The sequence below is a fragment of the Lactuca sativa genome, chromosome 1 (assembly GCF_002870075.4).
Source record: "Lactuca sativa cultivar Salinas chromosome 1, Lsat_Salinas_v11, whole genome shotgun sequence".
Taxonomy (NCBI): domain Eukaryota; kingdom Viridiplantae; phylum Streptophyta; class Magnoliopsida; order Asterales; family Asteraceae; genus Lactuca; species Lactuca sativa.
The window spans coordinates 116,707,465-116,722,344 of NC_056623.2; the positions used below are offsets into that span (position 1 = coordinate 116,707,465).

The window sequence follows — 14,880 nt, forward strand, 5'->3', positions numbered from 1 at the left end:
GTTTGTATTTTTGTTTTTGTATGTATTCTTTTATTTTTATTAATAAAGTTTGCTGAGCTTTGGCTCTTTCAAAAAAAAAGAGGAGCTATGAATTGTTGAAGTGGTTAAATCAAGAAGATGAGTCATATTTCATTCCAAAACAATTCTTAGAGTCATACTCCAAGATTGTAACTTGAGTGACATGTCTTAAAGAAGGTTTAAAAACACTTGTCAAATGTAAGAGTAAAATTTTTCTACCCTTGTACATTTGAAATTGGTAAGTTGTGATGTTTTGGATAAAATAAAGACCAGCTAAGGCCAATTGTGTGAAGTGTTTGTCTTGATTAGAATCCACACTATCTCTAGAATATCTGACAAGAGAGTCTTATATGTCAAGAGGACATTGGGAGTCTTAAAGGTCTTGAAAGTCTCAAGAACTAATCAAGAATAAAAACCTTAAGTTCTTCACTAGCACACGACTTGAGGTTTATAACCTATCGTGTTGACATATTATGTGCCCATTCCAATTAAAGTTGGCGTTGCATAAGAGTTCTTAGAGTTCCCAATTGGTTGCACAACAACTTGGAAGCAATGGCAGGCCCTTGAGCTGTCAGGTGGCAAGAAGTTAAGATTGCTGAAGTTCAATCCATAAGAGTTTGGATTTGTCACTAACATTGTCTTGTGATTATGGTTTTGACAATTCACATGGATAAGAACACATACACTATTAAATCTAAGTGTCATAAGGTTTCTCTCCGATTCATGAAAATGATGGTGAGGAAACACTTTCGCTAAGTAGATTTTAGCTAGATAGCAATTGTGATATTTGCATTCTCAAAGTCGTTAGTGGAGCGTGTGTGGTTAACCGGCACACTAACCTGGACTTGTGAGAAGTGGCAAAGGGCTAAACAATTGAGACTATGATTACGGCATCCCTTTTCATAGTTCTTAAATTGTTTAGACACACATGTGAGCTATCTAAGATAAGGTGTATGATATTGATAAATTTTATCAAAGCAATATAGTATCTGAAATCTGAACTTTGGTAAGAAAGTCAATAAAGTATTGTTTTTCTAAAAGTTCAGCTGATTTCTGAGTACATGTCAAAGCTAGTGGGAGCATAGCTGTTATGCTAATAATCATCATGTTAGTAGGAGCATGATAATTATGATAAAGGTTGCAAGTTACCAATGTTAATTATAGAAAACAAAAGGTTTCAATTGGGAAACAGTTGTTTTGCTATAATTAAGGGAGAGGAAATTATACTTCATCTCAAATCTAAAAGCTTAGATAGAGGTTTTAATCCTATTTAGTCAAGGATATATATATATATATATATATATATATATATATATATATATATATATATATATATAAGGGAGAGGAAATTATACTTCATCTCAAATCTAAAAGCTTAGATAGAGGTTTTAATCCTATTTAGTCAAGGATATATATATATATATATATATATATATATATATATATATATATATATGAATTTCATGTTGTAATGGCTCAACATAAGAAAATTCTATATATGGGTCCATTATTTGCGTTCTAAAATTCGATTATGATTACGGTATCCCTTTTCATAATCTGAATTATGAGAACTTGGCAAATAGAAATGGAAATGTTATAGCAAAAGACTGGTTTAGTCTTTATGTGAGACATCATGAATCGTGTCCCATATGCTTCAGATATAGGATCGATTACATGTGCTATATTCATCCTTTCTAAAATTTTCCAAATGCCTGGGGCATTACGAAGGCAAAAGGTCTATAATTGGATATGAATAAAGTGATTAAGCAATTGTCGAGGACAATCTAAGGTTTACCAAAGATTGGTTGCTTAGGGATAGTTGGAAGTATAGTGTTAATTCTGGAAGGACCATATTGACATAATCTGGAAGGATGAAAACTCTTTTTCAGAAGTAGTAGTCAAAATGGAATATGAAAGTGTTTCAAAGTTAGAAATTATTCAATCTCTGTAAGATTAGAAAACTCAATGCAAGAAGGATGTTTCCAAGGAGTTGATCTCCTTTGGAATGCTCTGTAATGTTTGTTGTCAAGTCTTTCTGACTTTGTGCATAATCATTACAAGTGGATCAATGCATATAAGTTTAGAATCTAATAGATTTTAGTAAATGGCATGAATTTAGAATTCTTGCATTTGCAGTAAGGATTTGGGACTGTGAAATGAGAATCATTGGAGTTATGTTCAATTGGTCTATTTCGCAAAGTAAAGATCATAGACAAACATAGTATGCATACTTGGTGTATGGCATGACTAGTGTTTAGAAAACATAGTGTACATGCTTGGAGCATGGGACAACTATTGTTTTAATTCAAGAAGAAAGATGATAGCTGAAACAGTATACAATGAATAATGTGTAATCATATGGTGATAAATAAAAGGTGTTTTATTTATATTCATAGGTTTCGATACAATATTAGATTCTATTATTATTGTGTTTCATTTTGCATGTTTTGACTTCCAGAATAACTAGGTCGTTCTTTCTGATTAACTAAGTTATTCAAACCATCCACAGTCGGTCATATGTTGGAAGTAGATATGAATCAAGACTATCATGGGTTGGGCTTGTAAAGGTCTAAGTTGTTGGACAAGGTGGTGCTACAACACTCATGAGTTCTCATAAGTTCTGAGTATTAGATTCAACCCGCGCTCATTGGAATCACTTCATGGATTTTATCATGAGTGATCATGAAACGACAATATCTTATATTCTTCAAACCTAGAGATATGAGTTGTTACTATGAGTTGGTTATACATTGATTGCACGAAAACGTATTGGTAACTCGATGTTATAAAACGTGTCTTTGTGTATGATTCAACAAGTAGTAGAACAAGCCATATGAGTCGAAGTTTATCCATTCCTTTTACTTTCCGGATAAAAGCGATATCTGTGGGCCCCTCGATGATTTGGTGATGACAAATGTAAGCGCTCGCCCGGGCCTAGACTGATTTGATTTGTTCAATTAGTCAGTCGCCATAAATCAGAAATCGGGAAACAACAAATGGAAAGACAGAATGATTATAATGCATGTCTCAGTCCATATGATATCTAGAATGGAGGAATATATGATCCCTTATCTAATGGACAAGTGATTGACAAAGGTCAGAGATCATCGGAAAGGTCATAGTTCGACATAAGCTTTTAAGAGCTACGATTGCCAGTCGGTTCTTGAAGTCATACTTGTAATAATAGTTTTAGACTTATCCAAGTGGGAGACTGTTGGATTAATGTCTAAGTCCATAACTATAATTGGTAAGACTTGACCCGACCCGGCATGGTCCATTTGGGTTGCATGGCATCATGCATTTGGATAGACTATAATGAGAGAAATAACACTTAAGGTTTGTTAATATATGATAAGTTCTAATATATTAATAAGATTATTTCATTAGTATTGATCAAGAATTAATCTAGGATTAATTAAGTGATCAAAAGAAGACTAATTAAATATATGGGTTGATTGTGTAAATCATCCATACTTGTATAGTGGGCTAAGACTCCATGGATTATCAAGTTGGCCTAAAACCCATAGGATGCTCCATGGATTCTCCATGGTGTATTTGAGCCCTTGGATCCAAGGAAATGGAAATCCATGACAATTAGGGTTTACCCTAACTGTGACACTATATAAAGATCATATTGTTGGGAAAAATCGACCAATATGTGTGAGAAAAAGGGCTAGCGGATTTTCATGAAGTGTTCCAATTTCTCTCAAGTCATTCCATGTGTATTTGATGTTGTGTGAACCATTTGAGGTGTCACACTTGGGGCACTAGACACTCAAGCGTCATGAAGTCATTCTACATCAAAGAGGTATGTATTCTAACTTGTTATATTTCATGTGAATCAAAGTTTTGTATGCTAGTTAGTATAATACTTTGGAAAGTTCATATTTGCATGTATAATAGAGAAAACATAGATCCAAGGTATTTAGGGTTGCATGTACACTTAGGAGTGTTAGAATGCTAAAAAACCCAACATGATCAAGGTAACAACTTGTTACCTTCAAATGGAAGCCAAGACAGAGTATGTATTGGATTTACAAGCTTCTCCTTCATCCAAGCTCTTGAGTCTTCAAGTTTGTTTCATTAAAGCCACCTTACAAGTTTTTACACACACAAAATGAGGAGTAATACATATTTAAGGTTTCCAGAGGTTAGGGGGGGGAGATGATAAGAGAGGCAAAGGGTGGCTAATGAGCCTTTAAAATGGGTGCAAAACCCTGGAAATTAGGGTTTCACATTCCAGCTCCAACTCGTCGAGTAGGTCCCTTAAGTCACGTGGCCATATCCGTTTCTACACGAAAAGTTGGAGCATCTAACTCGTTGAGTAGGCCTTTAATATGAATATAAAGTTTTAAAATTTATACTTGGGAGTCGGGGTGTTACATTTGAATTTTTATTCTCTAACCAAAAATAATATTAAAAGAAGAATTATAAACAAGTTTGAGGTTTGCAAGTTAAATGCCCAATTTCAAAATGTAAAAATCAAAAATACAAGATGAGAGAGATAATTTAGTATAATCGAACGCGTTCTAGATTCATGGAAGTCTACTATATATGGTATGCATATGGTGAATCAAATGATTCATAACATATTCAATGTTGAATCTATATGCCACCGTATTCAATGTTGAATCTATATGCCTGAGAATCATTTATGAGTGACATTTATAATAATATATGATCCTATAGGATCACACCATTATCAAGTTGGCACATTTTGTATATCTTTTATTAATAAATAATATCAATTCTTGTATTTAATTAGGGAACAATTATTGTTTTGTGAAAATAATAATTATAAGAGAGTGTAACTAGTTATTATTTAATAAGATATGAACTAATAAGTCATGCACAACATTTTGGACTAGTTGAATTCTTTTGTCTTTTACCTAAAGACAAAGTTTATATTTTATAAAGTTAGAGTTTATAAGAATTAAAGAATCCATCCTCTTTTGAGAGGTATGGCACAAAATATTAAAATCAGATGGAGGTTGATTTTTTAACCTCCATGCTTTGTCTCCCATGCTTCTAAAGGCTACCATTACTTTAGAGTATTTTAATGGTTAGGCCTTACCTTGCATGGAGTATATAAAGAGTGTCTTATGCATGATAAACTAGCACTTCTTCTTCTTCTCTTTTGCTCTCTAAAACCGTGGTTTTTTCCTCCCCCCCCCCCCCCCTCTCTCTCTCTCTCTTGAAGTTGGTTTGGTGGTTTGAAGCTCCTCTTGAGTTGTCTCCTTTAGTGCTTGTTTGATTTAAGAGCTTAAAGGCTTAAGACACTCAAGAATACAAGAAGAAACTAGCATTCCAAGTGTCTTACTCTTGATAGAGGATACTTGTAAGGAAATTATATTCTTTGATTTTTGCTATCTTCATCAACACCACAAAACCAAGCGGGTTCAAAGGTTTCAAAGGTTATCATTCTAAACATTCTTTGGTTGTTTTTATTTTATTCTAACCTCTATAAATGGATCTATAATGGTTTGGTTTTGTTATGAACTAAAAATAAACTTGTTATTTTCAAAGTCTTTCGTTGTTGGTTTTTGTGAAAAGCAAACTTATATTTTGTATCAAAACCCATCATTCAATACATTGGTGAAAGTTCAAATTCCATATCATCTCAACATATTGGTCAATGTTCAAACTTCGTAGATTATGATCTTACTAATCAGTAAGGCGTACAAAAAATAGAATCATCATCAGACATTGAACTACTAATGATCTCTATTTGTCTCTCTAATAAAGAATCCCCTAATTTTATTCGAAATGCATTGGAGTAATCTTTTACAACTTATGTATCTTCCACAACCCATTTTTCGTATTTTGGTTGCATTACATATGCAGCTCCCAATTTAACTTCTTTACTCATACTTCCTTATACTTTATCTCTAGGCGCCTCAATTTATAACAACATTCTCCCACATGACTAATTGGGATTTATATAGCGATTCAGTTTCAACTCTCTTTTCATCCCAAATTATTAACTCATGGACTCTCGTGGTTTACCCACTTATAGGAGTAAAGTACACCTCTTAACAAGGCCGACCCAAGGCAAGTTCAGAAGGTGCGTCTGAACAGGGACTGAAAAATCAAAGGGCCCATAATTTTTATTGCATTTTCGTTAGCTTGTGTTTAGTGAGCCCAAAAATTGCAAAACACATTATGTTAATTCATGGCAGTTTAAACGTATAAGGCAAGACGAGCGGGAAAAAGATGAAATTTCGGGAAAAGAGAACAAAACGCTTCGATATCTTCTTACGCATGGGGCCAAAGCGGAAATTAAATCTATAGCGGTTCTTTACTTCTTTCATCTTTCTCAAAATTCTAAAACAAAGTTACAAACATCCTACAATCTTTCTCAAAAATCAGAAAACACTTTCTTCGCTTCTTTCTTCTCGAAAATAAGATTTTAGAAGCTTTAGATTTCATGTTGTGGACTTGTAGTTTCGAAATCAGAACCATAAGGTAGAGATAAAGGTATTTCTGATTTTTTTTCTTGTTCCTTCTACTTATTTTTTACTTCTAATTTTAAAAGAACAAGATTACAAGAATTGAGTTATGAAAATCATATTTAGAGCAACAAGAATTAAACAAATGAGAACATCAATTTCAAAAATCAGAAATCGGAAGGAATGAACAAGGCATTGAGGAAATCGATTTCTCGAAAATCAGTTTTGAGTTCTTACAATCCTTTGATCGTTCTTCTTGCTCCTCGAAAATGAGATTTTAGAAGCTCGAACTTCAATTCGGCTAGAAGTTTTAATGTAGGTATAGGGAGTTTCTAATTCTTGATTTTTTCTGGATTGTTTTTTGTTTTTAATTTTTGACTTTAATTTGAAAATTAGAAGGAACAAGGTTATAATGAAATCAATTTCTGATTTTTGTGAAGGCACAAGCAAATATAATTATATGTTTTCCTTTCTGGTTCTTTTTTTATTTTTATCTTTGATAAATGTTTGTGCTCATTCATTTTGTGGTGTGGATATTTTATATTTTCAGATAATTACAAACATGAAATTGATGTCGTATTGTAGAAAATAATTAGCTTAAAAAAATCAATCATTATGTTGGCGTATTGGTTACATTTGGTGTTTGTTTATGTTGGTGTTTTTTGGTGAGGTAAAGGATTGGAATGAGTTCTTTGTTTTTTTGGCATCACACAAATGAAAATGAAAGTATTTTTTTGTTAACACCTAATGTTTGCTTTGTAAATGAAAAATTTTTAGTTCAAGAATTGCTAATTTCAACTTATTGCATGTCTGTGTTTGTGATATGTTGGGTTTCCTTTTATAATGGAAGTTAGAGCTCTTTAATATGGATTTTCATGTGATTTTTTTTCGTAATTTATCATTTATTTTTTCAAAAAAAAAAAAAAAGCTTAATCTAAAAATAAAAATTAAAGTAAAATGTTGTAACAGTAAAATGCTTCAGAAAATGAGTATATTTAATTGACAATTATTTTGCATAAATTTTTTGATTTACAAGTTTAAAGGCCCTATTTTTATTAAATTGCACGGGGCCTCCTGAATGTCGCCGCCGGCCTACCTCTTAAGCTTTTAAAACCTTATAGGTCATTAAAAAAATTAAATATGTCTCATATGTCTTTAAACACTTCTCATATTTCCCTAAAATTTAGACACCTCATGTGTTTCTCTCATACTTAGACACCTTTGTATTGGATTATCACTCTATATGATTGTACACTCACATGTAATAAATACAAACCAAGTATTACTCGTACACAATAAATACAACTCAGCATAATAATCGCTATTAAATTTAACTCTTTGGCGATGATTGGCTTCAAAATGATAAGGAAATGGTCCCATTGATTTCTAACTGCTACCTTGTTATCGTTCGTTATGATATTGCTTCCTGACATGAACTCTAGGACACTACACTTTTCTTTTTGGACACTACACTTGTTTCACGGTTTTAAAAGAGTGGTCAGCACATATATTAATTAATTAATTGCAACATGTATTTAAATTATATATATATATATATATATATATATATATATATATATATATATATATATATATATATATATATATATATATATATATATATATATATATATATATATATATATATATATATATATATATATATTTCCCCGGTAGTTAGAGATCTCATCTGGTAAATAATCACAGTCAACGTCCACCCCTATTATATACTAATCCATTGGGCATAACGATACCCGTCTCTGGCATTCACACTGTATCTGGTCGTCATTTTCTCTGCCCATTCAGCAGATTGCCGAGGCATTCTACGTTCTGATTTTCTGCTTACTATCCCTGATTCCCTGCAGCTCGGACAGGTTTTTTTCTGAAGAAGAGTTGTTAGGTTCATTCTTAAAAGGTAGATGTTCTTTTGATAAAAAAAAGTTCTTCAAGATATTTGTAGATCTGCTGTGCTTTTGTATTTCCTTTTGTTTCACTACTTGGTCTAGCATATGTTCTTATATGTGATGGATATTAATGTATGTGGAATATTTTAAAAAGTTCTGTTTCATCTTTGCGAAATCTTATTTGATTTTGTCTAGTCTTTTTTTTGTTTTAAAAGACATCCAAGAATATTCGAATTTGGTCAACACCATTTGGGGTTTAGTGATCACACTAGGCTGACTTGATTTCATAGGCTGACTTGATTTCATATGGATTTGTTATACGTTATTCAACTGGTTTATATTACGTTCAAAATTCTTAGACGCATGTTTTTTGCACTAGTCAAAGAACAATATTTTTCTCTCTGGTTTATGTTTTTGTTACTTGATTTTGTGTTATTTGGTTGATTCATTTGATATAGTTTCTTAGTATTCAATATTGGCATATAGACCATCTGATGATTAGTAATGACTTAATAACAATCGTTCATGAATTATCTGCAAGGTTCTGTTAATCTTCAACAAATGGCTCATCAAAACCAGCATTCGCCAACTTTTAGGCAACGATTTCGTCAGGCTACATTAGAAGAAAGATTTACTGGGAGGTTTTGCACTGATGTTTTTTGGGCAATTTCTTCTGCTGCTGTTTCCAAAACTATTGCTGACATAGCTGAGCGTCGTTTCACAGAAAAGGAACTTGAGAGGATGAAGCTTCCACAAAATCCAGATGAGATAGTAAAGAGCAAGAGCATGAAAGAACGTTTATCTGGTAGAATTAAGAATTTGAGAGTAAATACAGTTAATGTCATCCGCTATGTCCCCACTCAGGTACAAAATTATATCTTCCTCTTGCTTAATATTGTGTAGTTGGTTATTTGGATGTGTTTGCAAGATATATGTAGTGTCATTTACTTACCCTTCAAAAAGAGAGCTTATGGAAACATAAGAGATGGTGTCTGAACAATGTGAGGCACTACTATCACCAGACACTCAAGGCTTATCGGATGTTTTAAGTCAGGGAGGTGTAACACCTGCTATGTAAGATACATGTGGAGTGCTTGATTTACTTTTCAAAAGAACCCTTATGGAGAGAGCTAGGGTAGACTCCAATATATATAGAGAAACATACGATAAGCAGGCGCGGATGCAGGAATACATATTAGGTGTTGCCGAGGTTTAAATAGGTGTTACCAGTGTAGGAAAAATAGGTAAAAAAAATCACAATATTTTTCACTGCGAACAGACAGGGTACCTATACAAAACGGCCACTGACGATAAGACTGTACTGTATCGTACCGATGTGGGACACTAACCATGTTTCCGTAGTAATTAGTTCATTATATCTTTTTCTATGTTTTCGTTTCTAATATACGCCAATAACATTGTATATACTATTTAGGATTTTATTTTTTTATATAAACTTATTTTTAGGTGGACTTAATTCTTTCTTGTTTGCATCTGGTATAAGATAAGTCAGGACCGACGGGTCCTAGTTCTGACCGGTCCTGGTCCTGACTGTATCTCACCGATGTGGGACATTAACAATGTTTCCATGTTAATTAATTCGTTATACCTTCTTTTGTAGGCCCTTAACTTTGCATTCAAAGACTACTTTAGGAGGTTGTTCAACTTTAAGAAAGACCGTGATGGTTACTTGAAGTGGTCCGCTGGTAACTTTGTCTCTGGAAGTGCGGCTGGTACTTCCTCCCTGCTGTTATTGTACTCTTTCAATCATGCATCAAGTCGTTTAGCAAATGATGAGGCTAAGAAGGTGGGAGAGAGGCAATTCAGTCGCTTAACAGATGTATACAGAAAAACTCTTGCATCAGATGGTTTTGCTGGTCTATATCGTGGATTCAAGATTTCATGTGTCAGTGTCATTGTCTACCGTGGTCTGTATTTTGGGATGTATGACTCTTTGAAGCCGGTTGTTCTAACAGGATCATGGCGGGTGGGTTAGAATTTTGCATCGATTAATTGATGTGTTGGTATCAGTAATCAACCAGATGTTTATATGATGATGATGATGATGATGTGTGTTTCCAGGATAGCTTCTATGCAACATGTGCACTTGCATTAGTCACTACGAGTGGTGCTAGTCTTGCATCATACCCCATTGACACAGTCCGCAGAAGCATGATGATGACATCGGGTGAAGTTGTCAAGTACAAGAGCTCTCTTGATGCGTTTAATCAAATCTTGAAGAATGAGGGTGTCAAATCGTTGTTCAAGAGTTTTAGTACAACCATTCTACCTGTGGTGACTGCTACTAGTGTCCTAGTTGTTTACGATAGACTTCAGAAACCATTCCTTGATGCTTTAAGTATGTAATAAGAAGGTTTTTAGTCTTGGCTTGTGCAAAGGATTATAAGTTTAATGTGTTTTGTTGAACTTTGCAGGAATGAAGAGATTGAGAGATGAAAGCGAACACGTGGCTGTTTAGAATTTGAAGAAATGGAGCATGTGCGGCTGACAGAGGTAGTTGAAAAGACCATTAACTAGGTTCTTGGACTCTAACGCTGAAAATGATCGAGATCTATGTTTGTTAGTTCTGTTGTTAAAACTTAATTAATTAATTTTTTTTGACAAAGTAGGATTAATTTGTAGATCATGTTATAAATAAAGTTGATTCAACATTTGTTGTTTCATATCTTGGCTATAAAAGTGATTAGATCTTTTGAAGGTCTAACTTTTCCGCAGCTTGTTAATTTGGAGAAATATTTTGAACTCAGAATTATATCCCTTCCAACCCTCACAAATGACAAATCTTAAGCACATGGAAATCTCATCCCATATAATTTAGTATAAAAATTAATGCATAGGGAGCAAGAAGAGAAAAAGAAAGAGGGGAATTGCGATGGATTTCCGGAAAACACATGGAAATCTCTCCCCCATAATCTCTTTTAAACCCTCCATTATAGTATATAACACTATCGGGAAAACAGAGGAATATGACAGAATATTAGAGACGGAAACAATCCGTCGGAAAAAGCGATGGATGACAGAATATTAGAGACGGAAACAATCCATCGGAAAAAGCGATGGATTTCCGACGGACGAATTATTAGGATATTAGCGACGTTGTTGCGACAGAATGAAACTGGTCGGTAATCTGTTACAACATACAAATGGTGTCAATATGGCCAAATGTTTGAGATGGGATGGACGCATATAACCCGTAACCCCATGCGTCCCATAACCCTAACCGTAATAGTTGAAACAGCCGCCACCCTCCTTAAGCATCCACTCCTTCCAGCCGCTAATTCCCTGTTGTCGCCGAAAAACCACCACATAGCCGCCGCACCAATCCTGCTGAAGACGAACCCGCCATCAAACAAGCCCCCGCTCTGTTGCTGCTGCCGCCGCTACTGGCCTTGTTCCAGAGAGATCAAGGGCGACTCGAGACTAGTTTGGAAATCGGAGAACATGGCCGCTTCTTTAACTGACATCCGTCGCCGCCTATGCGACCGTCAACGACATCGATTCCTTCGGCTGCTACTCGGTTCACTGCTCTGGCTGTCTCACTTTCGTCTTAAGCGCCACTGTTGTCCGCCATTCCGTGCCGCTGTCGTTGTCGTGTACCACCAGATAGGTAGTTTCGTTCAGATTGCGAGCAAAGGCGTGTGGGTGTGTGATTCTGCTACTAATACGCATGTTGTGTGTGTTTTGCTTGGCCGAAAAACATCAAGAGAAGCCACCACCACGACCGTGAGGTGGTGGCTAGCACCTCCAACCACCGCCTGCCGCCACAAGGGTGGCTGAGTGTGTGTGTTATATTGTGTGTGTGTGTGTGTTTATTTTGGAATATTATGTTGTACAATCATAGTTTTGGCCGGAATAAGCAAGGAAATCGCCACCACCAGCCGCCACCTTGGGTGGATGTGTGCATTTGTGTGTGTGATTGTTATTTGGGATGCTTGAACATATTTTAGTCAAAAATCATAACCACCACCGCGAGCTGGTGGCTGCCGCCATGAGCCGCCGTTGACCACCACTACCTGAGGTGGTAGTGGGTGGTGCCCGACTTAATTAATATTAATAAACCTAAAAAAACATAACCAATGGACTAATTGGCATGCGATTGGGTTGGAAACCCTAATTAGGGTTTAGAAAACCCTATTTTTGGATATGTTAATTTGGAATTGTCGGGACCCACATGTTTCGACCATTGGATTGGAATTTTGGATTAATCCCAACCACATTGCATGGTTCACCTAGTAGAGTGATGTACTTAATGGATTAAGTCCTTAATTGGTTAAGCGAGAACATTTATCCCTAATCATCATTTTATATGAAAAACCCTAATTAGGTTTGGGTTCCTGTTGGGCCATTTCTTGGACTAAGATGTTGTGGGCCAAGTGGGGAACTAGTTTATGGACTAAGGAAATTATTGGGCTTTAGGGTAAGGCCCATTGGAAAATTTGGCCACAAATGGGCCATAATTGGGCATTGATGATTATGAGATATTGGACCATTGGAATGCCAAGTGTTTGGACTAGAATAAATGGTTGGGCCTTAGGGAAGGCCATGTAGAGGTTTGGGCCCAATTTAAAAAATTGGGCCATGTGTTGGGCTTTGATTAATTGTTTGACTTTTGGGACTTGGAGTATAAGTTTGGGCCTAGGGCCTGAATCAAGCTAGGTTGGGGGTAAAGTAGTCTTTTTACCCCAAGCATGGACTTATGGTTATGTATTGGAACCCAATTATTAATTGAGTGTTGTTTTGATGTTGACAGTTCGGGAATCTGTCAACCATCAGCTAGAGTTTTATCCGCGGGACTTCAACAGTGTGAGGTGAGTATTCCTCACTGTACTAACAAGTTCGAAGGCACCAATGTTGGCCGTTTGGTTGATATCCCGATATTGTTGATATGCCGAGGAAGGAATAGATATGCATGAGTATGCTAGTTATTGATATGCTAGTCTGTTGGATTTGTAGGACTGCCTCTGATATTGTCTAATTATCTGTATAAGATATTATCTGTTATATGTTTCACATATTGTGTGGGTTGGGTTGAGGTTGTACTGCTTTGTGTTGTAGCCAACATACCCTAGAGTATTCCAGATATGAGCTGAGGGCCAGGGAGGGCATTCCAGACTCATACTAAGGACTCATTAGCATTCTAGATATGAGTTGAGGGCCAGGGAGGGCATGCCAGATTCATACTGAGGGCACATTAGCATTCTAGATACGAGCTGAGGACCGAGTGGTATGCCAAACTTGTACTGAGGGCTTGAGGGTATTGTAGCATTCCAGATGCGAGTTGAGGGCCAATGGGTGCATGCCAGACTCGCAATAAGAGCTGATAAATTATATTCTAGTCTTAGGACTGAAGGGGCTAACCAGTCATAAGTTGTAGGCTCAAGAGCAAGCCAGACTTATGTTGTAGGCTCGGGAGCAAGCCAGATGTGAGTTGTGGGCCTGAAAGGCAAGCCATACTCATACTGTGGGCTCGAGGGTAATTCAGTCTGTGAAGCTGTGGACCCATTGCATGCTGTTATTTGTATACGTGCTACTGTTTGTATGTTGGTACTTTGGGGGAACTCACTAAGCTTTGTACTTACGGTTTCAGTTTATTGTTTCAGGTGATTCAAATGTTTTGGCAAGGCAAAGGTGTGACCGTACACATCCTCGTGTTTTGGACTTATGACTTTTGGGATACTCTGATAATGTTATTGTTTTGAAAACTATGTGTAAATGATTTCAATTTTAAATAAAGGTTTTGGAAATAACGGTTTTGTAAACACTTCTAGAGAAAAAATATTGTTTTGAAAAGTTTAAATTTTATGGAAATTTTATGGATGTTACAATGGGGGTAGCCCATGGCATCCCGGTTGAAGACCATGGAGAGAGTACATGGCAGATTTATGTGTATATGTGCATGACATTATATGATTATGTGATTTGTGTATTTTGGGAAACTCACTAAGCATGTGCTTACAGTTTTGTTGGGTGTTTCAGGTACTTCTGGTTCTAAAGGCAAGGGCCCGGCTTAATGGCACAACGTGCATTCTCTAGTATTTCCGCATTAGTTGTTTTGGATACTCTGATCTTTTGAATAATGTGTCTGTGTAATGGAATCTTTGGAAACAAAAATAAGTGAGATTTCTAATTATTAAATGAAAAGAATTTATCTAAACTTTGGGTTGTTACAAGTTGGTATCAAAGCCTTTGTTTGAGGGATTCGGGCACACTCTTGGGTGTGTCAGAACTCGGATCGAGGAAAAGGTAAACCATTTTTCAAAAAGAAACCAAGAGTTAAAGTTTTCTTGAAAAAGTCTTTTATAAGTAAAAAGGGGAGAGTGCAATGCGCGTAATCGGTCGAGCTCAAGTAAGTGTTCCCAATGTGCTATCCATGCTATAGCTACATTTAGAAATTGATGTTGAAGTGATTATTTGCTAAGTGTATGCTTCCAAAGTTGTATATGTCTAGGATTTCATAGCCTTAGAATGATGGATTCTGCCTTATTCAT

At 35.7% G+C, this 14,880-nt stretch overlaps 1 protein-coding gene across 1 annotated transcript; it reads left to right on the top strand.

Annotated features, from left to right (window-relative positions):
* The first annotated feature begins 8,207 nt into the window (after positions 1 to 8,207).
* On the top strand, positions 8,208 to 11,041 carry LOC111892075 (ADP,ATP carrier protein 1, mitochondrial). Its single transcript, XM_023888135.2, has 5 exons — positions 8,208 to 8,382; positions 8,913 to 9,235; positions 9,993 to 10,358; positions 10,454 to 10,730; positions 10,807 to 11,041. Exons 2-5 carry the CDS (start codon positions 8,933 to 8,935, stop codon positions 10,848 to 10,850), a joined length of 990 nt encoding a protein of 329 aa, XP_023743903.1. The 5' UTR covers positions 8,208 to 8,382; positions 8,913 to 8,932; the 3' UTR covers positions 10,851 to 11,041.
* The last annotated feature ends 3,839 nt before the right edge of the window (positions 11,042 to 14,880 follow it).

Bases quoted from the DNA above. Each gene is read 5' to 3' on its own strand.
- LOC111892075 (XM_023888135.2), top strand. From the start codon at position 8,933: ATGGCTCATCAAAACCAGCATTCGCCAACTTTTAGGCAACGATTTCGT. The intron at 9,236-9,992 runs GTACAAAATTAT...CTTCTTTTGTAG, and splicing joins TCCGCTATGTCCCCACTCAG to GCCCTTAACTTTGCATTCAA. The intron at 10,359-10,453 runs GTGGGTTAGAAT...GTGTGTTTCCAG, and splicing joins TTCTAACAGGATCATGGCGG to GATAGCTTCTATGCAACATG.